The sequence below is a fragment of the Diplotaxodon limnothrissa genome, linkage group LG7, assembly GCF_057381915.1.
Source record: "Diplotaxodon limnothrissa isolate DT_005_m linkage group LG7, D_limnothrissa_male_GT1.1, whole genome shotgun sequence".
Classification (NCBI taxonomy): Eukaryota; Metazoa; Chordata; class Actinopteri; order Cichliformes; family Cichlidae; genus Diplotaxodon; species Diplotaxodon limnothrissa.
The window spans coordinates 27215452-27242930 of record NC_140602.1 but is presented as its reverse complement, the minus strand read 5'-3'; the positions used below and the strand labels follow the sequence as shown (position 1 = coordinate 27242930).

General features: G+C 40.2%; 1 protein-coding gene across 3 annotated transcripts in view; it reads right to left on the bottom strand.

Annotated features, from left to right (window-relative positions):
* Positions 1-26444, bottom strand: part of ripor1 (RHO family interacting cell polarization regulator 1) — a 37034-nt gene extending 10590 nt beyond the window's left edge. Inside the window, exons 1-17 of one of the 3 annotated variants that reach the window (XM_085359511.1) lie at positions 22854-22931; positions 17564-17687; positions 17099-17251; positions 16945-17023; positions 16835-16858; positions 16632-16685; positions 15699-15848; positions 15447-15510; positions 15220-15263; positions 9984-10109; positions 8766-8914; positions 8473-8590; positions 7041-7157; positions 5987-6091; positions 5463-5608; positions 4730-5351; positions 4198-4331 (exon numbers count right to left, since the gene is read on the bottom strand). In XM_085359511.1, coding sequence (XP_085215637.1) covers positions 4198-4331; positions 4730-5351; positions 5463-5608; positions 5987-6091; positions 7041-7157; positions 8473-8590; positions 8766-8914; positions 9984-10109; positions 15220-15263; positions 15447-15510; positions 15699-15848; positions 16632-16685; positions 16835-16858; positions 16945-17023; positions 17099-17251; positions 17564-17687; positions 22854-22911 — 2267 coding nt within the window. In that variant the 5' untranslated portion in view covers positions 22912-22931. Of the gene's footprint in view, positions 1-4197; positions 4332-4729; positions 5352-5462; positions 5609-5986; positions 6092-7040; positions 7158-8472; positions 8591-8765; positions 8915-9983; positions 10110-15219; positions 15264-15446; positions 15511-15698; positions 15849-16631; positions 16686-16834; positions 16859-16944; positions 17024-17098; positions 17252-17563; positions 17688-22853; positions 22932-26139 lie in introns of those variants that run through there. The other 2 variants (XM_085359510.1, XM_085359508.1) reach the window with 2 other exon arrangements.
* Positions 26445-27479: the final 1035 nt, after the last annotated feature.

Sequence of the window (27479 nt, the reverse complement as noted above, 5' to 3'; positions counted from 1 at the left end):
GGGATAAGGCCATTCAGCTAATGACCTTTGGCAAAAATAATAAAATATGATTTTTAAGCATTATTTCAGTCAGGTTATGTGTTAGTTTGACCCTGCTTACAGCTGTACTACAGTGATCATACAGGGAGTGCAGAATTATTAGGCAAATGAGTATTTTGTCCACATCATCCTCTTCATGCATGTTGTCTTACTCCAAGCTGTATAGGCTCGAAAGCCTACTACCAATTAAGCATATTAGGTGATGTGCATCTCTGTAATGAGAAGGGGTGTGGTCTAATGACATCAACACCCTATATCAGGTGTGCATAATTATTAGGCAACGTCCTTTCCTTTGGCAAAATGGGTCAAAAGAAGGACTTGACAGGCTCAGAAAAGTCAAAAATAGTGAGATATCTTGCAGAGGGACGCAGCAGTCTCAAAATTGCAAAGCTTCTGAAGCGTGATCATCGAACAATCAAGCGTTTCATTCAAAATAGTCAACAGGGTCGCAAGAAGCGTGTGGAAAAACCAAGGCGCCAAATAACTGCCCATGAAGTGAGAAAAGTCAAGCGTGCAGCTGCCAAGATGCCACTTGCCACCAGTTTGGCCATATTTCAGAGCTGCAACATCACTGGAGTGCCCAAAAGCACAAGGTGTGCAATACTCAGAGACATGGCCAAGGTAAGAAAGGCTGAAAGACGACCACCACTGAACAAGACACACAAGCTGAAACGTCAAGACTGGGCCAAGAAAGATCTCAAGACTGATTTTTCTAAGGTTTTATGGACTGATGAAATGAGAGTGAGTCTTGATGGGCCAGATGGATGGGCCCGTGGCTGGATTGGTAAAGGGCAGAGAGCTCCAGTCCGACTCAGACGCCAGCAAGGAGGAGGTGGAGTACTGGTTTGGGCTGGTATCATCAAAGATGAGCTTGTGGGGCCTTTTCGGGTTGAGGATGGAGTCAAGCTCAACTTCCAGTCCTACTGCCAGTTTCTGGAAGACACCTTCTTCAAGCAGTGGTACAGGAAGAAGTCTGCATCCTTCAAGAAAAACATGATCTTCATGCAGGACAATGCTCCATCACACGCGTCCAAGTACTCCACAGCGTGGCTGGCAAGAAAGGGTATAAAAGAAGAAAAACTAATGACATGGCCTCCTTGTTCACCTGATCTGAACCCCATTGAGAACCTGTGGTCCATCATCAAATGTGAGATTTACAAGGAGGGAAAACAGTACACCTCTCTGAACAGTGTCTGGGAGGCTGTGGTTGCTGCTGCACGCAATGTTGATGGTGAACAGATCAAAACACTGACAGAATCCATGGATGGCAGGCTTTTGAGTGTCCTTGCAAAGAAAGGTGGCTATATTGGTCGCTGATTTGTTTTTGTTTTTGAATGTCAGAAATTTATATTTGTGAATGTGGAGATGTTATATTGGTGTCACTGGTAAAAATAAGGCAAGGCAAGTTTATTTGTATAGCACAATTCAACAACAAGGTGATTCAAAGTGCTTTACAGAGACATTAGAAACAAAAACAAATAAAAAGCATGATTTAAAATTGATTAAAACAAGCAAACAAACTCACAAACAAAACACTATATAAAATCAAAACAGATAAAATCAGAACAATAGATAAAATCAGTAGTTAAATGTAAGTTTTGAAATTTAAGCTTAAAAGTGTGGATTTGGTGTTTTATTCAAATGCAGCTGAGAACAGGTGAGTCTTCAACCTGGATTTAAATAAACCGAGTGTTTCAGCTGATCTGAGGCTTTCTGGGAGTTTGTTCCAGATATAAGGAGCATAAAAGCTGAATGCAGCTTCTCCGTGTCTGGTTCTGACTCTGGGAACTAATAAAAGACCAGATCCAGATGACCTGAGGGATCTGGAAGGTTCATACTGGGTCAGGAGGTCACTGATGTATTTTGGTCCTAAACCATTCAGAGCTTTATAGACCAGCATCAGAACTTTAAAGTCTATCCTCTGACGGACAGGCAGCCAGTGTAAAGACCTCAGAGCTGGACTGATGTGGTCCACTTTTTTGGTCTTAGTGAGGACTCGAGCAGCAGAGTTCTGAATGAGCTGTAGTTGTCTGACTGATTTTTTAGGTAGACCTGTAAAGATGCTGTTACAGTAATCAAGCCTACTAAAAATGAATGCATGGACTAGTTTTTCCAGGTCCTGTTGAGACATCAGATCTTTTATCCTTGAAATATTCTTGAGGTGATTGTTAGGTCTGGCTGTGTGCAGACAGGAATAGGACCCAAGGTGCAGACTCCGGAGACAGATGTGAACTCAAAACAACTTTAATGTTAAACTCAAATATAACATAACTGGAAAAATCAAAATAAACTTACACCGGCGGAATGACAGAACACACAGCTAAGAAAACGGTAGATCGCGACACAGACACTAAGAAACACAGGGCTTAAATACACAGAGGGAGCAATCAGGAAATGAGTAACAGGAGGGAAACACAGCTGGGGCAAATCAGAACTGACGAGACCAAAGAAGCGTAAACTGAACACACTGAGAAAAGACGGAGACCTTCAAAGTAAAACAGGAAACACATAACACAGACTGAACAAAGACACAGACTCACATGCAGGCACTACAAAGGGAACAGAGACGTGGGAACAGGGCAGACACAAACACTGACTGAACACGGGGATATAGGAACTTAAGATACACATAGACGTGAACTAGACAAGGGGATGCAGGTGATAGGGGAGACAGAGCAACTAAAGAAGACAGAGACCTAAGCCATAAGACAGAACTCAAAGAAACCAAAAACTAGACAGTATAAATAATATCATAAACTCAAAAACCCTGGGTCAACGACCCAGGCATCCTAACAGTGATAGTAAGCTGATTTTCTTATTGTCTTAATGTGTTTTTCTAAGTTTAGGTCTGCATCCATCACTACACCCAAATTTCTCGCCTGGTTTGTGGTTTTTAGATGTATAGATTGAAGTTCTCTGGTGACCTGTAATCGTTTTTCTTTGGCGCCAAAGACTATTACCTCAGTTTTGTTTTTGTTTAGCTGGAGAAAATTGTGGCACAGCCCGTCATTAATTTCCTCAATGCATTTACCAAGAGCCTGTACAGGGCCTTGGTCTCCTGGTGACATTGTGATATATATTTGTGTGTCATCTGCATAGCTGTGGTAGTTTATTTTGTTGTTCTTTATAATCTGTGCCAGTGGGAGCATGTAAATGTTAAACAGAAGGGGTCCCAAGATGGAACCTTGGGGAACTCCACATGTGATACTTGTCTGCTCAGATGTGAAGTTACCTATTGATAGAAAACAGGAAATATTTTGTAAGTATGTTTTGAACCAGTTTAGTACAGTTCCCGAAAGACCTGCCCAGTTCTCCAGTCGTTTAAGTAATATGTTGTGGTCAACTGTATCAAATGCTGCACTGAGATCCAGTAAAACTAAGACTGACATTTTTCCACTGTCTGTATTCAGACATATTGAACACTTTGGTCAGAGCGGTTTCAGTGCTGTGGTTCTGTCTAAAACCTGACTGGAAGGCATCATAGCAGTTCTTCTGTGTTAAGAAGTAATTGAGCTGTTGAGAAACTGCTTTTTCAATGATCTTACTTAAAAATGGGAGATTTGAGATCGGCCTGTAGTTGTTCATTTGTGTCTTGTCAAGATTGTCCTTTTTCAGTATAAGTTTTATTACAGCAGTTTTTAGTGGTTCTGGAAACACACCTGATATTAAAGAAAAGTTGACGATAATTGATAATTAAATAATTGAAATGGGTATATATTTGTTTTTTGTTAAGTTGCCTAATAATTATGCACAGTAATAGTCACCTGCACACACAGATATCCCCCTAAAATAGCTAAAACTAAAAACAAACTAAAAACTACTTCCAAAAACATTCAGCTTTGATATTAATGAGTTTTTTGGGTTCATTGAGAACATGGTTGTTGTTCAATAATAAAATTATCCCTCAAAAATACAACTTGCCTAATAATTCTGCACTCCCTGTACAATGGCCCAGAGGACACCAACACACTGGAGTTTGTAGATGTTAAATGAAGTAGGCATATTTACAGTGTCTGGTATTACTGTGATTCAGGTTTAATGACCTTCAGATCATACTTTCTTTGCTTACTGATTAAGACTGTATGTCTCACTGTGTCATTACACTGAAGTGTGCAAAGGCTTGGATGGTTGGTTTTCAGTTCATTTGTCAGCACTGACCTGCCATGTCTACTCCTCTTATCACCATCCTCTTCTTCCTCCTCCCAGTCTGATCCATTCAGGAAGTCAAAGCTGCCAAGAGCTGTTTCCACTGTGAGGCTGACTACACTGGGTGACCGGCTGTGCCTCCCACCCTGCACTCACAAACAAAGCCATAGTCAGGCTGTACGCAGTCACTTCAGTTTTTTGTTTTTTCAGGAGTTCTTTGAATCATAGTCACATAATGTTGGAACAGCATGCAATCATTCAGCTCAAATGTATGCTGTCTGTAAAGACAAGGGAGGCATACCAGATACTGTAACCACTGAAACTTATATAGTAATTGCACAACTAATATTTGCAGTAATAATATTTCGATATTAATGGCACGGGAAAGCTGTGCTAACATTTATAAATACATACAATCATTGCCACTTAATGTTCAAAAAGGGAAAATTAAACTTGGGGATTTGTAAAAAGTACTTTTAGCTTAAGGCAGTTTTTTGTACTTTACTAACCTGTTTTCTTGTTTCTCACTATGCTTTACTCTCACCTTCAGTGTAACCTGCAGCAGTTTCAGCTCTTGTTCCAGTAGTTGTAGCTCAGAAAACGGTCCTCTATAATCATCTATAGAGGAAAGTACAGCTACCAAGGCATCCTCTAGTCCACTGTCCACTGGACCATCGCCCTTAGCAGACAGGCAGTTGGAACTTGAAGCTGGGATATCCTCCTCCACTGGCACCCGCAGAGCTAGATATGTCATATCCCCACTTTCTACAACATTGGAGTCTGCTCCTGCTCTCAGAGGGACCGATGTATCCACAGAGGTGGATGTATTGTGTTGCTTCCTGACTGGGTGGGGATCAGTGACATCAACAGCTGTGTCAGTGTCAGCAGAAGTGGGTGACTCAGGAGTTCTGCTGGCCACCTCCATTTCAATGTCATTGATTGAGATTCCAGAGACCAGAGACATCACGTCCCCCGATTCACTGACAGGCACCACAACCCCATCAGCACTGTTTTCACTAATGTGACTCAGAGAGCGTAAGTACAATGTAGAGTTACTGCTGGTAATTATCGGCACATCCACTGGTGCCATAGAGGAGTGTTTCCCCGCAGCTTCTTCCTCACCGTCAGGCTTTGTTATCACAGTGACTGTCCCCTTTTCCTCATGCCTGCAAAATAGTTCATATATCAGATGTTGATAGAGCTCACCACAGAATAAGAATGTTATTTCATCTTTGTTCTCATGTGCAAACAAAACATTAACATTTTTTTTAATCTACCTGTTGCTCTCCGCTGGTTGTTTTGGTAGGATGATACCTTCCTTTTGAGCTGAGGAAGGCCAGTTTCCGGAGCAAGAAGAAACATCAGGCTGAAGGAGGGAACTCCTTTGTCCAACTGGCTGGATGTCTGGTGTCACCACTACTGCCTGGAAAGAGAGACACGCTGAGTCACAGAGTTAAAGTAGTAAACACAGTAAAGTAAGCAAACCAGACCAGGATAAAGAGTAGACCGAGTGAGGACTGAGGCTCGTTAAAGAAACCAATTGTGCATGGTACCGGCGGCTCCTCAAGCTACTGAATCATGCAATGTACTTAGTTTTTACAAGACTGTACACATGCACATGATCTGCTGTACATACTATAAACATAATACATATCAAAGTTTATCTTGTATTCATAATACTTTTGTTACTGTGTAATGTTCAAACAGCTGTAGCCCCTCTGAATCTGAGGAAGAGAGATACAGATTGAATCTTTAATATTATCATGTCATAGATGAGAGTTCCATATCTGTTGTGTGTTACCTTTGGATGTGCAGGCAGCTGTGGGCTGGTTGAATCATCAGAAGATTCTGAAGAATTAGACCATGCTGGTCCATTCTCCAACTCTCCCTGTAGGCGGATCATGTTCTAAAAGAGATCAGCACATTTTAAAAGGCTTGACTGCAAAAAAAGGGGGGGAAATGGAGACCTTTTACAACAAGCTGGCAGGAAACTGAGCAGTCACTGCACCTGGTTGTACATTATTTGAGCAAAAGCGACACACTTCCTTTACTCACATATTTAAAGTGAAAAGTAAGGTGAAGGCAAGACATGAGTCAGCATGTTATCCCTTTAACCAAAGGTTCAGAGGTGACTGTATGGGAACTTTTTTCTATTTGCTTGCCATTTTTAATATCAGTATAGTACAACATCCTTAGCCTAGCTCTGTAACACTGTAGCATTTATTTATAAAGAGAATAACTTTGAGTTACGCAACTATCGTGTAATATTCAAGAAAATACTGGCCAGTGCTACCCCTCAGCCTCCTCGTAGATCCACCCTTCGTTTCAATTTCAAAATCCTATGTCACCTTGTCGTCTAACTTCTGACCTTGAGGTCAAGGACAATGAGATTCAAACTCATCTGAGATGAGTCTGCTTTTAGTAGATATATCTATGGTATCGATTTGAAAATATAAGGAGACTTCATTCTCGAGTTATTGCAAGATTTTCAGAAAAGATGACCTCTGATCTTTACCTGGCAGGGTGACAAATATACTGATGAGGTAAAAAGCTAAAGGCTTCAGTGCTTGTGTGAAATGGCTAGAAGGAGTTATAAGTCTAAAAGTCATCATCATAAACTGGCACTGATGATGGCTAACAGTAGTCAGCTCTGTTGGAGGGTGGGGGGTCTAAATATTATAATTAGAGAGCCATGGAGATGCATGAGGAAACCTTGCACACATCTGTCATGGCTCCATGAAGCCATAAGCACACAAATGGAGACTATGATTCTAGTGCTTACTCTACACCAAAGTATCAATATACCAGAAGGTCCTGTGTTTCTACTCCACGAGGTCTACTTCATCACGACTTACTGCAGTGGACTGCCTTGTTGGTGAGTTGTCACTACAGGAGCAGCTCTGGCTAAGAGTGCCTCTGAAGATGTCCAGCAGTGGCCAGTGCTGCCGCCGTGTCAGATTCCGAGGCAGAGACTGGACATCAAAGTGGCAGCAGGTGGAACAAAGGGCATTGGAGCAGTTAGATACTGAGGGCTGCTGGCTAAACTCTAATGTCCTTTAAAACTCTCAATGTTCTCATTTACAGATTCCTAATTTTAGTTGGTGGATTAAATCTATAGAATAGATTTAATCGGTTATTTATTTATTTTTTTTTAAAAAAACATTGTGCTTTGTTTTTTTTTTTTAAAGCTGTGTTTGACTCCTCTCTCTCCTCCCCCTCTGGAAAAGGCTGTTTTTATCTGATTGGTGGAGGTGGAGAATCTCAGGAATTTAAAACCTAGTGGGTGTTTAATCACGTGCATCATCACATGAGCCAAGGTGTGGGGGGGGGGGGGGAATAAAAAAAGAAAAGAAAAAAAGGCGTGGATCATGACCACCAGAGGTTTTGGGTGAAACCACTGTGAGACCTTGTCCCATGCTATCATGTGACCTATTAAGGTCATCAGACGTAAGACACGAGTGGGGTTTGAAGGACTGGGAAGGGATCTCAAAACTATGTTGTAGGTGACTGACAGTTGGTGTTGGACGCCAGCCCCTCATGGTTGTTCATAGTGGACACTGATAAAGATGCACACCTGAGTCTTATTGAGGTGGCTCTTCTATGCTGTGCCATGCTTCGAAAGGAGTGGCAATTTGGTTTCCTCAATGTAGAGGCCTGAGCACACCGATAAGTGTTCTTGCTTAGCATGTGTCTGGGAGTTTTTTCCTTATTCCTAAAGGTATTATCCTTTAGAATTTAGATGTTATGTTTATAGTTTTTGTCATTTTCCATTTCATCAATCCGTCTTTCTCCTGTTAGTGCTGCTTCCACATTTAGTTCTCTTTTCCTCCATTTTTCTGTCAGTGTTGTGTTCACATAGCTCATCACACACACATCTGTGTTTACAGAGTGAATATTTCCCATTTTTCCCTGTGAGTTTGTTTTTTCAAACAAAGTGTCAAGCCTTCATTTACTTCCTGTTTAAAAATAATTTTCCTATTGGCTCTTCCTTGTTGGTTTTCTCTGAATGAATTTCTGCCTTGTTTGACTTCCTGTGTTTTGTTTTCTAGCACTTTACAGAGAGTAAAGCTTCCCTTTCAGCTATTTTCTGTTGTGAGTGGGCCTATTCCTCCTGCTAAAACCAACAGTCTTTGTTAGTTTTCCAACTATCTGTATATGAATGCCAAGATAATACACATTAATATATGGGTAGTAAGTACGAGCAATCAGCAACTTTACACAAATTGTTCTAGGGTTAGACTGAAGCCTTTCAAAGAACTAATAGTCTAAAGCGAATGCTAAACTCACACGTAAAGGTGGTGTGTCAGGTGGAGTCTGGTCAAAAATGGCTGAGATTCGCTTATTGATGCTTGGTGGTTTGTTGACAGTGCTTGCAACCGATCCCTGGTCATCTTTATCAAACGGACTGAGAGAGGTGAAAAGGAATAAAGGATGGGAAAGAGAGAAAAGATAAATTCAATAAACATCAAATAATATTTACATTATGCTCTGTTAATGATACCTTTAAATGAACAAACACTACAGCACTCATGAAGCTCAGTATGATTTCGTACACTCACAAGATGACTGACAAAACTTACTTCCAGGTCACCTCAAGGCTTAGCTTAATAGTCCCAAGGTCATTAATATCCACAGCAACCATCTGGGGCAGCGCAGCAAACAGATCCTTTGTTTCACAGGAAACACTTCCCACCACCACGTGATTGGCTAAGCTCTTTAGCTCTGTCACCTAGGAAACCAGAGAAATGTCTGATCATTATACCATCTTTTTTTTTGCCTTCAACAAGTCAGTTTCAATCATCCAGGCTGAAAATAGTACACTCAAGTTTGTCAAGGTGCTGATGTCATTGGGAAAAGATATTATTATTAATAACACAATAGGATCACACAGTGTCTTTTATGGCTGAGGGGTAAAAAACTCACACATTCACCAATAATAATGGACAATATGAAGTTCCAGAGGATATTAAAGTATTATTCTTTGATAACTGAATTCAAAGAGGTAAACTTTCATACATTGTATATTGAAATATTTCAAGCTTTTTGTGTTTACATTTTGATAACTATGACTTAAAGCTCATGAAAATTAAAGATCCAGTTTCTGAAATTAGTACATTTCATTTTGAAATGATCAAATGATGATAAAATAAAAAGACTTTCTGTTGGTTAAAAAGGCCGCTGCAACGATGTATATTAATGGATGATGTATATTAATTAATGACTAGAAGGAAAAGGATGGTTTTGAAAAGGTGTAAAAGAAGGAGTATTGTCAAGGAAAATTGAAACATTTGGGACAGCTTTATAAAGAGTCAACTGAGGCTGGTGTCAGAGCATCAAGAGCCTCCACTCAATGTCTCTGGGAAAGTCAACTGCCCCCATGCCACAGAGCACAGATGCAGTAATGCTGACCCAATGAAGTATTGATTGTATGAATTAACATCTTTTCAGTACTTTCTGATTGGTCTTAGGAAATAATCTAAAAATTTTAGATGTTGCATTTTTGATATTCATTAACTACACTATGATTGGTCAAAATGTAAACAAAAAAAGCCAAAAATATTTTGCTTTACATGTAACAAATACAAGAAAGTAAACTTTATGTAATAAGTGATTTTTTCAGTTTTGAAGAAAATGTTACACACACACACACACACACACACACACACACAGAGCAGATTTTTTTTTTTTAGATGCATTATTTTTTATGACTTTTTACATAAGATGAAGCAGTCAATGACCCAAACCAGAACTGAGTATCAATAAAATAACAAATTTAAAAAACACACTGAGTGACAGACCTTCACAGACAGGAACTCGTTGATGAGTGGCTGAAATACAATCTCTTCACTGTCCCACACTTGTTTAGCATTTATCTCTATTCGCCCCCGGAGCTTCCACCGCTGCCGACCATACTTCATAAAGATCTGAAACATACACATATGCAAAAACAAACAAACACAAACGCAGGGTTATACAAGTAGATGAATAATAAATTAATTTTAAAATATGGAAAATCCGGTTGACTACTTCAAAATTATTGATAGTTTGAGCAGTTCATATAATCATGTGATGATTTTCATAAAGCTCAGATTAATCTGACAGGGTTGAAAAGAATTGACAACTCACATCTTAACTACATAGCTATAAATGTCAATGGCTAGAGCATGAATGTGCAAGTGATGAGGCCACTTTTACAAAAACAAAACAAAAAAAACCAAAAAAACAAAACCCACGACACAGTTAAAGAAATTTAATGTTAACAAAATACGATGAACACTAAAGTTAGAATTGTCACGTCACAACTGTATGCCTTCACCAACCAGACAACTTGCAGTGTATTTGGACTCTTAACCTTTTGAACGTAAAATTTTATTTTTCATCATTTGTACAAATTTTGACATTAAGTGCAACGAATTGTAGACAAGGAAAAAAAAAAAAAATCCTCATTTTTAAGGTCACTGTAAGGCTTCACTAAAATATTCTAATCACTTGATTCGAACTAAATTTGAATAAATTCCCTCAGTGTGTTCCTCGGATATCATGATTACGAGAATGGGACAGACAGACTTGTGGGCAGTACAGAAAACAAAATGCCTTCAAACATTCACCACTGGTGAGAATTTTTCTCACTAGGTTAAGTTACTAAGTAAGTATCCCTCTAATTTCATAACTGATCATACACACAATCACACAGGACCTGCTGCCGTGTACACTTAGAGATAACTCCACAGGGAACAGCTGAAGCAGTGTTTTCACACAGGCACTGGACAAACCCTTCTCAAAACTGCGATAAATCTAAATGGTTTACTATTTATATAGCAATTTGCTGTATAAATACTAATATTGCTTAGTGAATACTTAACACACCTTTACAATACAAGGCACAATGACTCATTCATACAGCAGTTTTCATTCTGTCATTTGTGCACTCTATGCAGTCTATCATGCTGATGCACCAGAGGACATCGCCTGCCCAGCAGGGTGGCAACAATAAGTAGCGATTTTATTTTAAAAAGGACTAAAAAGCTTAGTAACGAGAAAAAAATGACTACATAGAACATGTGCTACAGACAAGTGTTAGTAACTGGCAATGAGTCTTTCGCATCACCATGGAGGAACTTTGACCCACTCTTCTTTGCAGAACAGTCTTGACTCAGCCACATTGGAGGGCTTCTGAGCATGAATGACCTGTTTAAGGGTCATGTCAAAGCATCTCAATCGGTCCAGACTTTAAGGCCATTTGGTTCAGCGCATGAACTGATAAGCCAGACATTCTCCTTCAGGATTTGTTATTAGAGAGCAGAATTTATAGTTCATCAATTACAGCAAGTAATTCAGGTCCTGAAGCAGCAAAGCAGCCCCAGACCCACCAGCATGTTTAACTGTTGGTATGGTGTTATTTTCATGAAAAGATTGTTACATTTGACATAAAACTAACACGAGTCAAACCATTTTGTCTCATCAGTCCACAGAATATTTTCCCACAAGTCAATCATTAAGTTGTGTTTTGGCAAATGAGCAAAGGAGCCTTTGTGTTCTTTTTGGTTAGCAGTAGTTTTCTCCTTGATTTCTCCCATTTTCTCCCAGTTTCTTTCTTACTGTTGAATCATGAACTCTGACCTTAACAGAGACAAGTGAGACCTGCAGTTTTTCAGATGTTTCCCTTGGTTCTTTTGTGACCTCCCGGATGAGTCATTAATGTGGTCTCGGATGCTCCTGGAACGGTTCACTAGTGTTCCAAGTTTTCCATGTGTGGTTAATTGGTCTCACTATGGTTACTAAAGCCTTTGGAAATGGCTTTGCAACCATTTCCAGACTTATAGATGTCAGTGATTTTGTTTCTCTGGTGTTTCTTTAGAATATGGCATGAGTTGTTGCTTTTTGAGATCTTCAGACCTGCTTCACTTTGTCAAACAGGTTATATTTAAGTGATTTCTTGATTTATCGGGTCTGGCAGCAGTAAGGCCTGGGTGTGGGGCTAGTGAAATTGAACTCCGCTTCGCAAATAATGTGGTTAATCACAGTTAATTCATGATTTAATGAGGGGGCTTTAACTTTTTCACACAGGGCAGGTAGACTTTGATTATTTCCTTTATTAAATGAAATGAACATTTAAAAACTCCATTTTGTATTATTTCAGATTACCTTTGTCTAACATTACATTTTATTTTTCAATTGTGTTTCTATGGATGGATGTGAATGGATAAATGAGGCATGTTGTATGGAAAGCTCTGAGAGCTCAGAAAAGTGCTTTGGAAGAACCTTTCCATTTATAATTTGAAACAATTAGTGTGAAGAGTCACAAATATGAGAGAAAAAAAAAAGGGGGGGGGGGGCAAATACTTTTTCAAAGCACTGTATGCTGGTTGGGCTCTAATCATTACATCATGATGAAGGAGAAGGACGGCACAAGCAGAAGAAAAACCACAGGTGGAAGATAGCGACTAGTGTAGCTGCTACAACAGCATTGCCCCTTGATAGGAAAGTTGATACTCTGAGGTGGATGACCAGTTGTCCATTTTCTTCTGCTTATCCGGGGCCTGTCAGGGGGCAGCAGCCTAAGCAGAGAAACCACGGCCACCTCCTTCAGCTGAAAGAAATCTCTCCAGGGTCACCTGGGTCTTCCCCGGGGCCTCTTCACAGTGGGACATGCCTGGAACACCTCACCCAGGAGGCCTCCTTGTCAGATGGCCGAACCACCTTAACTGGCTCCTTTTGATGTGGAGGAGTAGCAGCTCTACTCTGAGCCCCTCCTGGATGGCCGAACTCCCATCTCTAAAGCAGAGGCCAGCCACCCTTCGGAGAAAGCCAATTTCTGCCACCTGAAGAAGCCGATCCTGTTCTTTCAGTCGCTGCCCAAAGTTCGTCACGATGGATGAGGAGGGTAAAAACGTAGATCGACCGGTGAGGGCATCACTTTTGCACTCAGCTCTCTCTTCACCACAACAGACTGGTACAGCGATTGCATGACTGCATCCACAGAACCAATCCGCCTGTTGATCTCAACCCTGCCCTCACTCTGAACAAAACCCGAGATACTTCCCTAAGTGAAGCAGTAACTCGTCCCTGACCAGGAGTGGGCACTTCACCCTTTTCCGGCTGAGGACCATGGGCTCAGATTTGGAGGTGCTGGTTCTCATTTCCACTGCTTCACACTCGGCTGTGAATCGCTCCAGTGTGATGATGAAGCCAACAGAGCCACATCATCTGCGAAAAGCAGAGATGAGATTCTAAGGCTACGTTCACATTGCAGGCGAAAGCGCACCAAATCCAACTTTTCTGACCCTATGCGACCCATATCCAATCATAGTATGACAGTTTGAACAGCACAAATGTGATATTTTCAATCTGAACTAGGTCACTGACGTATGTGGTACTGAATCGGATACATATCTGATGTTTCAGAAAGCGACTGCTGTTTGAACGGTCATGTCGCATTAAATCCGACTTTTACATCACTGACACAAGAGAGACGCCAATTATCAGTGCCGGAGAAGCGCCCGAGAAGACATTGTGAACGCTTCCTGGCCATCCAGTGAAACTGTTGGGAAGACAATGCTGGAGGAATGTGAACATTTTATTTGTACTGTATAATCTGCAGATTCTGACAGAAATCTGCAGCTATCCTTTGAAGCGCCGCTCCTCTCTAAAACAGCAATAAGGATAATCATTAGGTCATATGTAAATAACAAAATAACTTTATAACAAAATTGGGAAACGTAAAGTTCGAAACAAGTCTTTATATTAACGGCCATCAGTCAAACAGTACTGTTGGGTCTGGGTCTAAACAGAGTGCGTTGTGTGTGATGTCTTCTTTTGCACATGTGGGCCACTTTGAGGAGTCACACTAGAGCACGTTTGCTGTCACATTTTATTTGTAGTGTGAACAACCAGACCGAAAAAATAAGTAAAAAATAATAATAAATTTAAAAATAAATAAATAAATTTAAAAATAAATAAATAATAATAATCGGATTTGATAAAAAATAAATAAATAAATAAATAAATAAATGAAAAAAAAAAATCAGAATTGAGCATTAAGACCTGCAGTGTGAACGTAGCCTGAGATCGCTCCAGTAGAAGCCTTCCGGCACTTGGCTATGCCTAGAAATTCTGTCCAGAAAAATTCTGCACAGAATTGGTGACAAAGGGCAGCCCTGGCAGAGTCCAACGCTCACCGTGAATGAGTCCAACATATATCTGGCTATGTGTGATCCCCAATAGTTTAAGCACATCCTCCGGTCCCCCTTCTTAAAGATGGGAACCACCACCCTGGTCTGCCAATCCAGAGGTACTGGCCTTGATCTCGATGCAACATTGGAGAAGCATGTCAACCAAGAGAGCCCTACAACATCCAGAGCTTTCATGAACTTAGTGCAAACCTAATCCACCCCCAGGGGCCCTTCCACCAAGGAGTTGTTTAACTAAATCAGTGATCTCACCCAAAGTGATGGATGAATCATCCTTGTCGTCCCCAGACTCTGCTTCCTCTATGGAAGACATGAGCAGGTTTAAGAAGGTCCTCGAACTATTCCTTCCACCTCCCGACAATATCCTTGTGGTCAGCAGTGCTCCACCCAAGTGGCGCACTGCTTTCCCCACCTGAGTCACCTGACAGTTCGCCAAAATCTCTTCAACTCTCTTCTGGATGACCAATGGTAGATAATAGATTCATAAAATGTAATACAAACGATGCCTTGCGCTTTTCAGAACAAGGGAGGAAATCGTGTCCTATTTAGCAAAATGCATAAAAGAGCAACATCCAGATCTGTTCAAAGAATTCAAAGGGAGTGCGTTTCAATTCAACATCCAAATTATCACCACCTTATATCTTAATGCTGATTTTTCAGGTGACAACATACTATCAGAATTTTGGTACTGAAAGATACAGTCATTGATTCTGGTGTCGTCACAAGCTAATACCACAGCCTAAATATCTGGTAACATGACATCCATATTCTTAGTGTTTTAATCATATTTATTGTTGCCATGAATTCAGAGTGAAAAATGGAGGGTTTGGCGGGTGAGACAAACCTCATATTGGTCACCAGCACACAATCTAGCAAATCCTGCCAGACCTAAAAGAAAGAACAAGTGGAAACAGACTTAGCATTTTGTCAAACTGCGAAACCACCCCAAAACATTGCAATTAATTAAGGGTCATATCAGAAGGGACACACACATAACGTATGTCATATTGAGTTTCTACCTCTATTTAAGATTTTGTGTCGTCATATCACCACATGATCTCTACTTCTTACCCTTCATCTTTATGTGGAACTTCCCCAGCTGGTTCTCAAAGTCATTCTCCAACACACACATGTTCTAAAGAGAATGAAAAGATTGAGACCTTCAGGCAGTCTTTTCTGTACAGTCTTACTTACAGCGCTACTCCCTATTACTACTTGCTCGTGCAATGGCTCCTTTCTTCTACAAGAATTAGACATTTAGCAATTTTCTCAGTTTAACCTAAAACGATTTTCCACTGCATGCCTTTGTACTTTTTTTTTTACCTCTGTGTACTCCTTGTATCCTTTACTGGCTTCTGCTAAACTCTCCTTGGCCTCCTTACTTCCTGAGGAAGCGGTGTATGCTTTCACCATCTTGTTGGCTCCATCCCTGAGTCTCCTCTGCATGCAGTAGGACTCATAAAACTCCTCAATCTGAGAGTAGAGAGGAAAAGCTCACAGCAACTTCACTTGAGAGTAGAATTTAAGACAAAGCCAGTCTTGTTCTAGACAGTAAGGTTGTCCAGCAGTGACAGGAAGCTGTGTGCTTAAACACCACAGCTTAATACAAGCTCTGTGTAGTAACTACAGCAAAATAAATAAATGTTTCACGTTGAGTTGGTAAAAATGTACTAACATTGCAGCTGGTCATTTTAGTCCACTTTATATTATTTTGAATGAAGCACCGGTGAAGGTGAAGCATCATTAAAAACCAAACCTCATCATCCAACTAGTAATCCAGACAGTGGCCACTAGAAAGTGCGTTACCACCACCACAGTCTTTTGCTTGTGCACAATGACACGTATACAAGCAAAAGACTGTATCCCAAAAGCAGTCACAGTGCTCTACTTGTTCTACATTTTGGCACGTACAGCCTTAGTTCAAAATTGTTTCAATTCATTTTTCATGTCAAATTCCAAAAAAAAAAAAAAGAAAAGTACTCTATAATAACAAAGTAATAATATATTGATGTATGTATACTGATCACTAGTTTGTTACAATATCAATTATACACTAATGAACAATGCGAATTTAAAAATGACAAATGCAGGATCATAACGGAAACACAGCCACGACAGCTGTAGAAAATATGTTCTATCAAACTGTTTTTCAGCATCTGTTCATCCTGTGCACAAAGAGCAATGTAATTAGCAAGTCATACAAAAAGTCATCTCACAACTATACTCTTACATGTCAGGAAATGACGCTGGTCTTACCTTGCTGAGGTGAAACTCCAGTTTTCTAATGTACCTCTCAGTCACCTTTACTTGCTGATTAAAGGAAATTAGAAAGTCACATTTATTCTTTGCATTTGTTCCATTTATAACTAAGCTTTCACAGGATTTTAAAACAAGAATGGTAATATTAAAATTGACTTATTTCTAATATGTGCTTGTCTGAAGGATTCAAAGAAGCTCACCTTGTCCAGCTCATACAGGAAACCCTGCAAGGCAGAAAATATCAAGTCATCAGCAACTGAAACTATATCACTTTATCTATTCTTATGCTGGGCCAAAAGTAACAACATACCAGTCTAGAGTTCCTCTTTGATTCTTTTATCTGTCTGGTAAGTGTGTCCAAGTCCATCTGATGAACCTGCAGGTAAGACCTGAGAACACAGACACACACACTCATAATCTCTCTCTCTCTCTCTCTGAAATGCATTTGTTGAGTGTATACTCACTGAAGGCCTTTCTTCAGTGCTTCATACACTTCATCCAGTCGCTCTGGTTGAGGAACCTTCGGTGGGGGGTTGGCCTTGATCGACATAGTAAACAATCTGCTTGCTCTGCTGGGCTTCCTGCTGAGACCAGGAGTGCTGAACACCACAAGGTTCCTGCAGCACCACAAACACCAAGTCATTATTAGAAGTCCTGACCTAAAGTTATGAGATCGCCATAACATCCCTCAAGACCAGACCTGGGCGTTGTACAGCTCACGGCTCATATACAAACACTGATGATCAATCAAATTGATGACTGAAACCTTAGCATGTCACAGACCATCAATATATCACATTAAAGAGACACTTGTCCTTATGACAAGTTATTACACATAAGTACAAGATAGTACGTAAACAAGCCGTTTTACACTAGAGAAAAACACATGGTTAGGAGGGATTTGCGTGTGTATGTATGCATGTGTATACCGGTAAGGTTTGTTGTGGGTATTGACTCCAGTAAAGCTCTGGCTCCTAGTGATGGATCTGGAGGTAAGGCGTCTGACTGGGCGAATGGACAGAGACATCGTCGACAGAGTTCGGGACGGAGTCCCTGTTTAGAGCAGAGGAAGAAAAGCACACTGCTGACAACACAGCACAACTAAACTGCTACTTTTAAAAATGAAAACCAAAGCAAACAGTGAGTTCAAACTAGGGCTGCCACGATTAGTCGACTAGTCACGATTATGTCGACTATTAAAATCGTCGACGACTAATTTAATAGTCGACGCATCGTTTGAAGCTTTGTAAGATCACAAAGGACGCAGGAATGAGTAGTAGGATTTAAGAATGTAATAACGGACTGAAACAGAAGATGGCAGCACTGCATGTACAAGGATGCCAGCTGCCGTTAAACCCCGAAGAAGAAGCTGTGTCCCAGAATTCATAGCGCAGCCCAGCGCAGCTGTCAACAATGGCGGCAGCTAGTTAGTTTTAACTTTACTCTTATTATTCTTTCTGGGTCACAAAATAAACGTTTAACATATTTTCAGGCGAGAATGTAGCTGTGTAAACCTCAAATATCTGCTCAGTTTATCAAGACACCACATATTTTCAAAAGCGCTCCGACGTTTTCGGAGACGTCTGTTACCCACTAGCTCGTTAGCTAGGCGGGGGCAAGGCTAACTAGAGCCGTGAGAACACCGGACTCCCGGCAAATCATTTTCAAACCCACCGCCGTCTTTCGCTACTCAGGTTAAACATATATATAAGTCACTTAGATAACTTAAAAATGTTATTGTTTGGCTTTCTTTAGTATTTTATTTGTTCCTGAGTAAATCGGTTTGGCTGAGATTAAAGTTATAGTTTTTTGCACAGCTAAAACTGTCAAGCAGACAGCTGATTATCAGAAGTGTGAGACTCTGGAGAATATACTCCGGTGTCCTGTTATATTTTAGAAAGCAAGGAGTTTATTAAACTTCACCGAAACAATCTGCAAATTTCATTAAAAATTAATAAACTACCATCTTGTCTTTATTTTTAGTTAGCACAAACACTCCAAGCTGTAAGCTAATGATAGTTATATAAGACCAGATGCTGCCGGTGCAATAAGCAGTACGCTGTACGTCCAATGGATGATGATCTGATTAGTCGACTAATCGCAAAAATAATCGGTGACTAGTCGACTATCAAAATAATCGTTTGTGGCAGCCCTAGTTCAAACCACCAAAATTGTTGCAATTGTTGATCAAATCAAGAACAGGAAAACATTTTGTCCAAATGTGTGCTCTTTGCTTTCTGCAGCGGCCATCTAAGATGTGCTGACTGAAAACATGTTTAATATAAACTTGCATCAATCAACCCAGATGAGCAACAAGATTCAAAGGTCTCGACTCAGCCCAGCAATAGGCCCACAACATAAGGTCTAGATCAAGTTGGAATCTTCATCTGTGACACTACCACAACTAGGATTCCCAACCCAGGAAGTCAGAGCAGCCCCACCAACCCAAGGTTAACAAGCAAGATGTAGGAATGTAAACTGCAGGCATCTAAACTGAATCTAAACTGTAGGAAAAGTGTAAAACATAAACTTTGCTGCCACTGTTGTGTATTTGCACCCTACTAAATAAGTCACAAACAGAACACTGACCAGGCTGCAGCAGTGTTTTTAAATACAAACTACAAACACAAAGTATTGTGTTGCAGTTATGATTTTACTTCTTTCATTTTATCTAATGTGCTGATTTTTATTTTTAATTTAATGTAATTAATGATTTTTCGTTTGTCATGTCAAGTGTACAGCACTTTGTTTTCAGCTGGGAGTTGTCTGAAAGTCCTATATAAATAAATTGCTTGCTTGTGTTGGTAGTGAAGCATGAATGGTTCTGCCTTCCTAAAAGGCAAAACAAACCCAATTGTTTAGGCTTTTCTGACTTTACCATTGGAATGCCATGAAATGACAATTTTTCAGTGTGGGTAAAAGTTAACAGAAATGCAATTAAAGTTTTTTGTATCTTTGTGTATTTTGTGCTGTGGGAACAAATAAATCTTAAATCTTGTAAAGGTTTCTATCCAACTTCCTTCTTATCTTTCGGTGAATCCATTTTGTTGCTACAACATTTGAACTGATATTTGAAGTCTGTGCTGTGTTACTGAGGCTACAGTCAGCTGATAAATTTTTCAGCAGAGTTTTTCCTAGTGTGGCCTATGCAGTGTCCTGCATCCTGTTTCTTTAAACAGCTGAAAGGCCTTCGCAAGGCAAGTACCAACCCCCCTCCTTCCACATCACAGGAAATGTCACAATCCAACAGGAAGTCAGATGGAACTCCTTCTCTTGACAGGAAATTTAACAAAGGAAGACATGTCCAAAGGGCACAATCTTGTGGCTGGGGAGAAAAGGTCAATTTTAACCACATCACTGAGACTGAAAAGAATACCTTAATGATCTAATGGTCTCCAATTTTCATATTATCATTTCCTGTAAACATGAACATATTTTTTCTGGTTAAAAAGAACATTGTCAAGACGATTTTTATACACTCACATAGAGGGGAGAGAGAGAGAGATTATGTTGACTTAACCTAGTTTTAAGTACTGACAAAAACATGAGTGCTGAGGGGGAGTGAGAGATAAAGGCATAGACAAACTGAGCCTGTCAGAAGTTCACAGCACACCAACAGACCAAGTGGAAAAGCTCAGTGATACCATTTCCATCACATTCAGACATTTGCTTCTTTTTGTCTGATAAGTAATAACATTACGCTTTGACAGCAGTGAAAAGTCTACATTACACAGTAAATACAGTGGGGCAAAAAAGTATTTAGTCAGCCACCGATTGTGCAAGTTCCCCCACTTAAAATGATGACAGAGGTCAGTAATTTGCACCAGAGGTACACTTCAACTGTGAGAGACAGAATGTGAAAAAAAAAAAAATCCATGAATTCACATGGTAGGATTTGTAAAGAATTTATTCGTAAATTAGGGTGGAAAATAAGTATTTGGTCACCTCAAACAAGGAAAATCTCTGGCTCTCACAGACCTGTAACGTTTTCTGTAAGACGCTTTTCTGTCCCCCACTCGTTACCTGTATGAATGGCACCTGTTTGAACTCATCATCTGTATAAAAGACACCTGTCCACAGCCTCAAACAGTCAGACTCCAAACTCTGCCATGGCCAAGACCAAAGAGCTTTCGAAGGACACCAGGAAAAGTATTGTAGACCTGCACCAGACTGGGAAGAGTGAATCTACAATAGGCAAGCAGCTTGGTGTGAAAAAAATCAACTGTGGGAGCAATCATCAGAAAATGGAAGACATACAAGACCACTGATAATCTCCCTCGATCTGGGGCTCCACGCAAGATCTCATCCCGTGGGGTCAAAATGATCATGGGAACGGTGAGCAAAGATCCCAGAACCACACGGGGGGACCTGGTGAATGACCTGCAGAGAGCTGGGACCAAAGTAACAAAGGTCACCATCAGTAACGCACTACAACGGCAGGGAATCAAATCCCGCAGTGCCAGACGTGTTCCGCTGCTGAAGCCAGTGCATGTCCAGGCCCGTCTGAAGTTTGCCAGAGAGCACATGGATGATACAGCAGAGGATTGGGAGAATGTCATGTGGTCAGATGAAACCAAAGTAGAACTTTTTGGTATAAACTCAACTCGTCGTGTTTGGAGGAAGAAGAATACTGAGTTGCATCCCAAGAACACCATACCTACTGTGAAGCATGGGGGTGGAAACATCATGCTATGGGGCTGTTTTTCTGCCAAGGGGACAGGACGACTGATCCGTGTTAAGGACAGAATGAATGGGGCCATGTATCGTGAGATTTTGAGCCAAAACCTCCTTCCATCAGTGAGAACTTTGAAGATGAAACGAGGCTGGGTCTTCCAACATGACAATGATCCAAAACACACCGCCCGGGCAACAAAGGAGTGGCTCCGTAAGAAGCATTTGAAAGTCCTGGAGTGGCCTAGCCAGTCTCCAGACCTCAACCCCATAGAAAATCTGTGGCGGGAGTTGAAAGTCCGTGTTGCTCGGCGACAGCCCCAAAACATCACTGCTCTCGAGAAGATCTGCATGGAGGAATGGGCCAAAATACCAGCTACTGTGTGTGCAAACCTGGTAAAGACCTATAGTAAACGTTTGACCTCTGTTATTGCCAACAACGGTTATGTTACAAAGTATTGAGTTGTATTTTTGTTATTGACCAAATACTTATTTTCCACCCTGATTTACGAATAAATTCTTTACAAATCCTACCATGTGGATTCATGGATTTTTTTTTCACATTCTGTCTCTCACAGTTGAAGTGTACCTCTGGTGCAAATTACTGACCTCTGTCATCATTTTAGGTGGGGGAACTTGCACAATCGGTGGCTGACTAAATACTTTTTTGCCCCACTGTATCTGAATGCTCTGTATGGTTACAGTGCTCTGTAAGGAGTCAGTGAAACATTGTTAGATTACATGTGTATTTATCCAATGGGAATCTCCTTTAAAATGTAATGAGGTTCTGCTGTCCATGTCCCTTTCTGGAAAAGTGCTGGGCCTTTCATGCTGTTTACACACACACGCATGCACGCGCAAAGGCACATACACTTTCAGTATGTGAGTACATCATGTAATGCTAACTAAAAGTCAGCTGAGCAGTAAAAGCAGGATAACTGGACCTGGTTAATGGTTTAATAACCCCTCTATGTTTTTCCAGCATATCTTGGGACCCCACTACACTGAGGTGGCACAGTAGTGCACTGGTTAGCAACCCTGTGATGGACTGGCCTCAGTCTAGGTTGCACCCTGCATTCAGCCTTATGACAGCTGGGACAGGTTAAAGAGGTTTCATTTTGTTTGTGCAGCACTCTCACACACATTGTTCTAATTTGCATGCGCATCAGACTGAGAACCAAAATAAGTGAAACAACCACAGGTTAACAACAGCCTAGTTGAGTGAATGTTACCAACATGTACATAGTATATGCACTAAAAGGGACTGAATCCTTATTCAAGCACTAGATCATTTTTACTTGATTTAAAAAGCTATGCAGATTGAATCAGCGTCAAGACATGAATCTAAAGAAACAGTGTGCTCTTTCCACATCATCTCATCATATTTACATTGTTGACATTTGGGAATGACTTTATATTTTAAATCTAAAAATGTCTGGAATGAAAACTCAAAGTCCTGAGAACCACAGACTCTGTGCATTTATATGCATATGAGCTATTACTATATAAACAAATGGTACACCAATAAATTCAAATAGAAAAACCAACCTTGATGGTGTTCCAAGTCAGATTTCAGGTTCAAACAAGTCAATGGTAATCTGCACATTTCTCGCTGTCACATCCTATCTTGTCCAATAAGTAATCTCTAGCTTTATTATGATACTGAGACAAGCAAATCACTGCAGTAAATCATCAGCTTTAGTTGAACTACTAACTCATTCAGACATTGGCCAGATCCAGCTAACAAACAGGGTGTCTTTCACACTGTGTTTGTTCCCTACATGATCCAAACAGTGGTGCAGTCCTGGCCAATGATAACAAAAGATTCCAGTCACACCATCTCCTCTGACATTCATGGTTTCAAATCTACACTAGCGCTATGGCCCTGTGCCTCAAACTCGATTACCACAGAGGCGAATGGAAGGCTGTCACACCACACCTATTGTCTGATGCCGTCTGACCTCTCCCTCCCAGACCATTCTAGAAATTTCGAGCATGATATATCAGACTGGTACAACATTCGCATCACTGTCAATGTCAGTGACCAGCTCCTCTCTCCCCTTACTCTTAAACAAAACCCCCAATACTTGGATTCCTCCACCTGGGGCACCAGTTCCCAAACTGGAATAGGAAATCCACCTTTTTCTGAGTGACAACTGTGGCTTCGCACGTTGAGGTGCTTCTAGTCCACGAAACACATGTAGTGATTACATGTGTTTTAATAAGTTGCCCATCTATTAAACGTGATCTAAGGAAGGAATGGTGGTGAACCAGCAACTGGGTCATGGGTGATCAAGGCTTACTGACGCACATCAGCAGCAAAGAATGGTCCGATTCAATGGACGAGCTAGCGTCGCTCATACTGCAGCAAAAGGGGACCAAAACAATAATATCAGGATCACCTGCCTAATAAGCTTGATAGATGTTATTTTCACAGTATTTAGGATACTTAAGCAATGCTGTGTTTAAAATTTCCACTGACTGATCATCTTTTACTTCCTGCTGAATAAGATTTCTTGACTCACTACATATAAAAATTGCTGTGTTTATTGAAAGTGGTCCCTTGGTCATGTCATTCCTTTCATGCATCTCCAGCATGAAAGGAATGTCAAATCTAGACAGACTGGCAGATCTCTCTCTCTCTCTCTCTCTCTCTCTCACACACACACACACACACACGAGAGGAGGAAAAACACTTGTGTCAAGCTTGCTCCTCTGTCTCTGCACCCAGACTCTACCAGTTATCAAGCAAAAACACCTGAAAGAAAGAACTGCAACTTTTAAAATTCCTAATGATTAGATAAATAAGAAATAAACTGACATGTTTTTATAAATATAATCACATCCGTTTTGCTTGACTATGAGATGAAGAAAGCATTGCTCTCCATTTCCAGCAATGACTTGATGCTTTCTATTGTAACCTAGTTTCTTCTATTTGCAACATTACCATTTCATAGTTTCTTCTCCCACACCCTGTGCACTCTTCATATATTTTTCTTTCATGGCTAAATCTATTCCTTCCTCACATTACTGTCTGTGTGAGAAGGAAACTGGAGGGGGTGGGGGTGTTGTACATCCTGCAAGGGCAGGGTCAGGAAAAGACTAGTGCAGTTTCTGGATTTACTGAGTCACAGGAATAACCCAACACATTTACAGTGCAGCCATGTTCGCTTGTTTCCAGGAAAGAAAAAGAACCCGTTTGAGACAATGAACTGAAGGCCTGATAACAAAAACGACAAAGTGAAAAAGAAAAAGATTTTTTATGCTTCTCATTCATATAGTGAGACTTCTCGGTTGAAACAAGTCTTACCTTGATCCTTTTCATAATCTCATTAAAACAGATGTGGTCATAGCTCAAACAGAAACAGATATCAACAATGTTAAAAGTAGTGACTGATGTTTATCCTGAAGATAAACATAGAAATCTCATAAAGAAGAATTCAAACACTACCTATACCTTCCATAATCAAGGCCTCTTTACAAGTAGGATTTTCACCAAACCAGTGCTGCTAATACACACATAATCCTTAAATGGAATTTCTTCTGAATTTACTTTTCATGTATTGCAAAAATGGGTTAAAACCAAGGTTAGCAAAGATCAGAACCCCCGTTAGCATTAAACAACTTACGTAACCAGAAGACTACACAATTGTCATGTGACTTGCCACTATGGTGACCAACAAAACTGAGCAGAAACTTGTTGCAGATTAAAGAAGTTTGCCTTCCAACATGTGATTCACTTTGTGAAAGGATTAAACACAGACCATCATTTTACCTCAATCCAAACAAAGTCTGAAAATAAATATCAGTCTTAAATTAATATGACAACACTTTTACCTGGAATCTAGCTTCAAACAGAAGGTCTGAAATAAGTCACATAAAAATTAAGACAGAACTCTGTTTATTAATAAAAGCAGGACACTTAGGATATAAGATGATGCATCCAAGTAGAGGGGACTATTAGACAAAAAAAAAAACAACCCACCACATCAGAGGCTAAGTTCTCTTGTCCTACCTTAAACTATTTTTAATATGTACTACCCACAACATACCAGGAACATAACATAACTATGTTCGGCGAGTCACTATGAAAAACTGATAACAGAAACAAAACACACCTCAAACTTGAGTAACAGTCTTATCATTGTTACACACTATCAAGTCTCATCACTGATGAGAAAAGGAGACATTATGAACAATAACAATAAAAACAAACTTTAAAATGAAAAAGTTGTAAATTGACAATATGTAAAAAAACAAAAAGGTCAGATGTGCTCTTGTATGTTTCAAATATGTTTAAAAGCAATGCCGATGTCTTCATCAGTTATTCAAACAGGAGAGCGGGCCCTCATCACGTACAAAAATATCTTTAAAAAAAAGTGTATCTGAAGCTCAACTGAGGATCAGCCTGTGTTAAACAAATGCAATATTGTTCTTCCAAACTACATCGGCAGAGACACATCAACACAGAAAAGTTTGTACTCGACTCCCTTGTAGCCACACCTGAATCGATAAACTCTGACGAGGTCTATTTAACTTTAGTGGAAATTTTTTAAAGAGTACTGTGGAATTTGTCCTCTGTAACTGAGGAAGGAAATCACAAGTTTCATTGTTTTGCACATACATAACAGCAAGCACTGTTAGTAGACAGACTTGAAAAATATGAACTATAAAAATAACTTAAATTTGGTATTTTGGGGTCAAATTCTCTGGCCATCACCTAATAAGTTACAGGCCTGTTAACGTGCAACTGGGAATTCATTCTGACAAACATAAGCAGTTAATGATTAGAGAGATAAGCTAGTCTCTGTGAGGGCATTACACTTGTCCATACCTCCATATCCACTGTACATGGTAGCTGCGGTGGTTGATGTCGACACTTTCTCGTAAAGGGTCCACCCAACTCCAGAAACAGCTATTCAGCCCTCTATCTTTGTGGCTTCTTCTGTGGTATACTTTTTAATCTATTCAACGCCTTCACTCGTTTTGGTATCCGTTTCCCCTCACTTTCTCGTTCACACTGTGTCAGTCTGTTTGCCTTTATCTTTCCCCATTTTCACTCAGTTGTTAATCCTTCGTCCGCGCTCTGATCCCCGTTCTTTCCATCTCCACTTCAGTGATAAGAGGAGGGGGAGGAGAAGTGGGGACAAAACAGGAAAAAGCAAAGCAGTCCTCCCTTCACTTCATCCGTGCTGACATCAGTGTTTCCTGCCCCTCCTCCCTGCTGGACATGTTTCTCTTCAATAGTCAGCACATTTTTGCCCTTTTAATAAATTGCATTTCAAATATTTGAAAATATTCTAGAAACAAAGTAAAAACCTGTTACTTCAGCCTTGTGAACTTCATTGGAAAAATACTATATTGCATGCTGAATGTGTCAACATATTCACTTTTGCCATTCATAGTGAAATTGTTGCTTAAAATAATATCTTCCTCAAGTTGATTAAAATGAGAAAGTCTCATCTTTAATCTCTAATCCAGTGTGTGAATGTGTGTGTGAATGGGTGGATGACTGGATGTGTAAAGCGCTTTGGGGTTCTTAGGGACCAGTAAAGCGCTATACAAATACAGACCATTTACCATCTTTAATCTTGTGTTAACTAATGTGCTCCAAAAAGCTGGTCAGCAGAGTTAGTGTAACGTTTTTTATTTTACATTAGATTTCTTTGTTTTTAAATCACTTTCAGTTTTATTTCAGTTAATTTTTTCGGCCCACTTTTTGCAGCTATAACAGCCTCAACTCATCTTGGAAAGCTTTCCACAGTTTAGGGTTGTCTTTATTGGAATTTATGGCCATTCTTCCATAAACACTTCTGTGAGGTCAGACACTGATGTTGGACAAGAAGGCCTGGCTCACAGTCTCTACTCTGATTAATCAATCCCAAAGGTGTTCTGTCGGGTTGAGGTCAGGACTTTGGTGTGGAAGAACTGGACTGGCCTGCACAAACTCTCTCATTCATGTCTTTATGGACTGTGCACAGTCATGTTGGAACAGGAAATGGATATCCCCAAACTGTTCCCACAAAGTTGGGAGCATGAAATTGTGTAAAACGTCTTGGTATGCTGAAGCATTAAGAGTTCCAAAACAGCCCTACACCATAATCCCCCCTACACCAAACTTTACACTTAGCATGATGCAGTCAGACAAGTATAGTTCTCATGGCGACCGTCAAT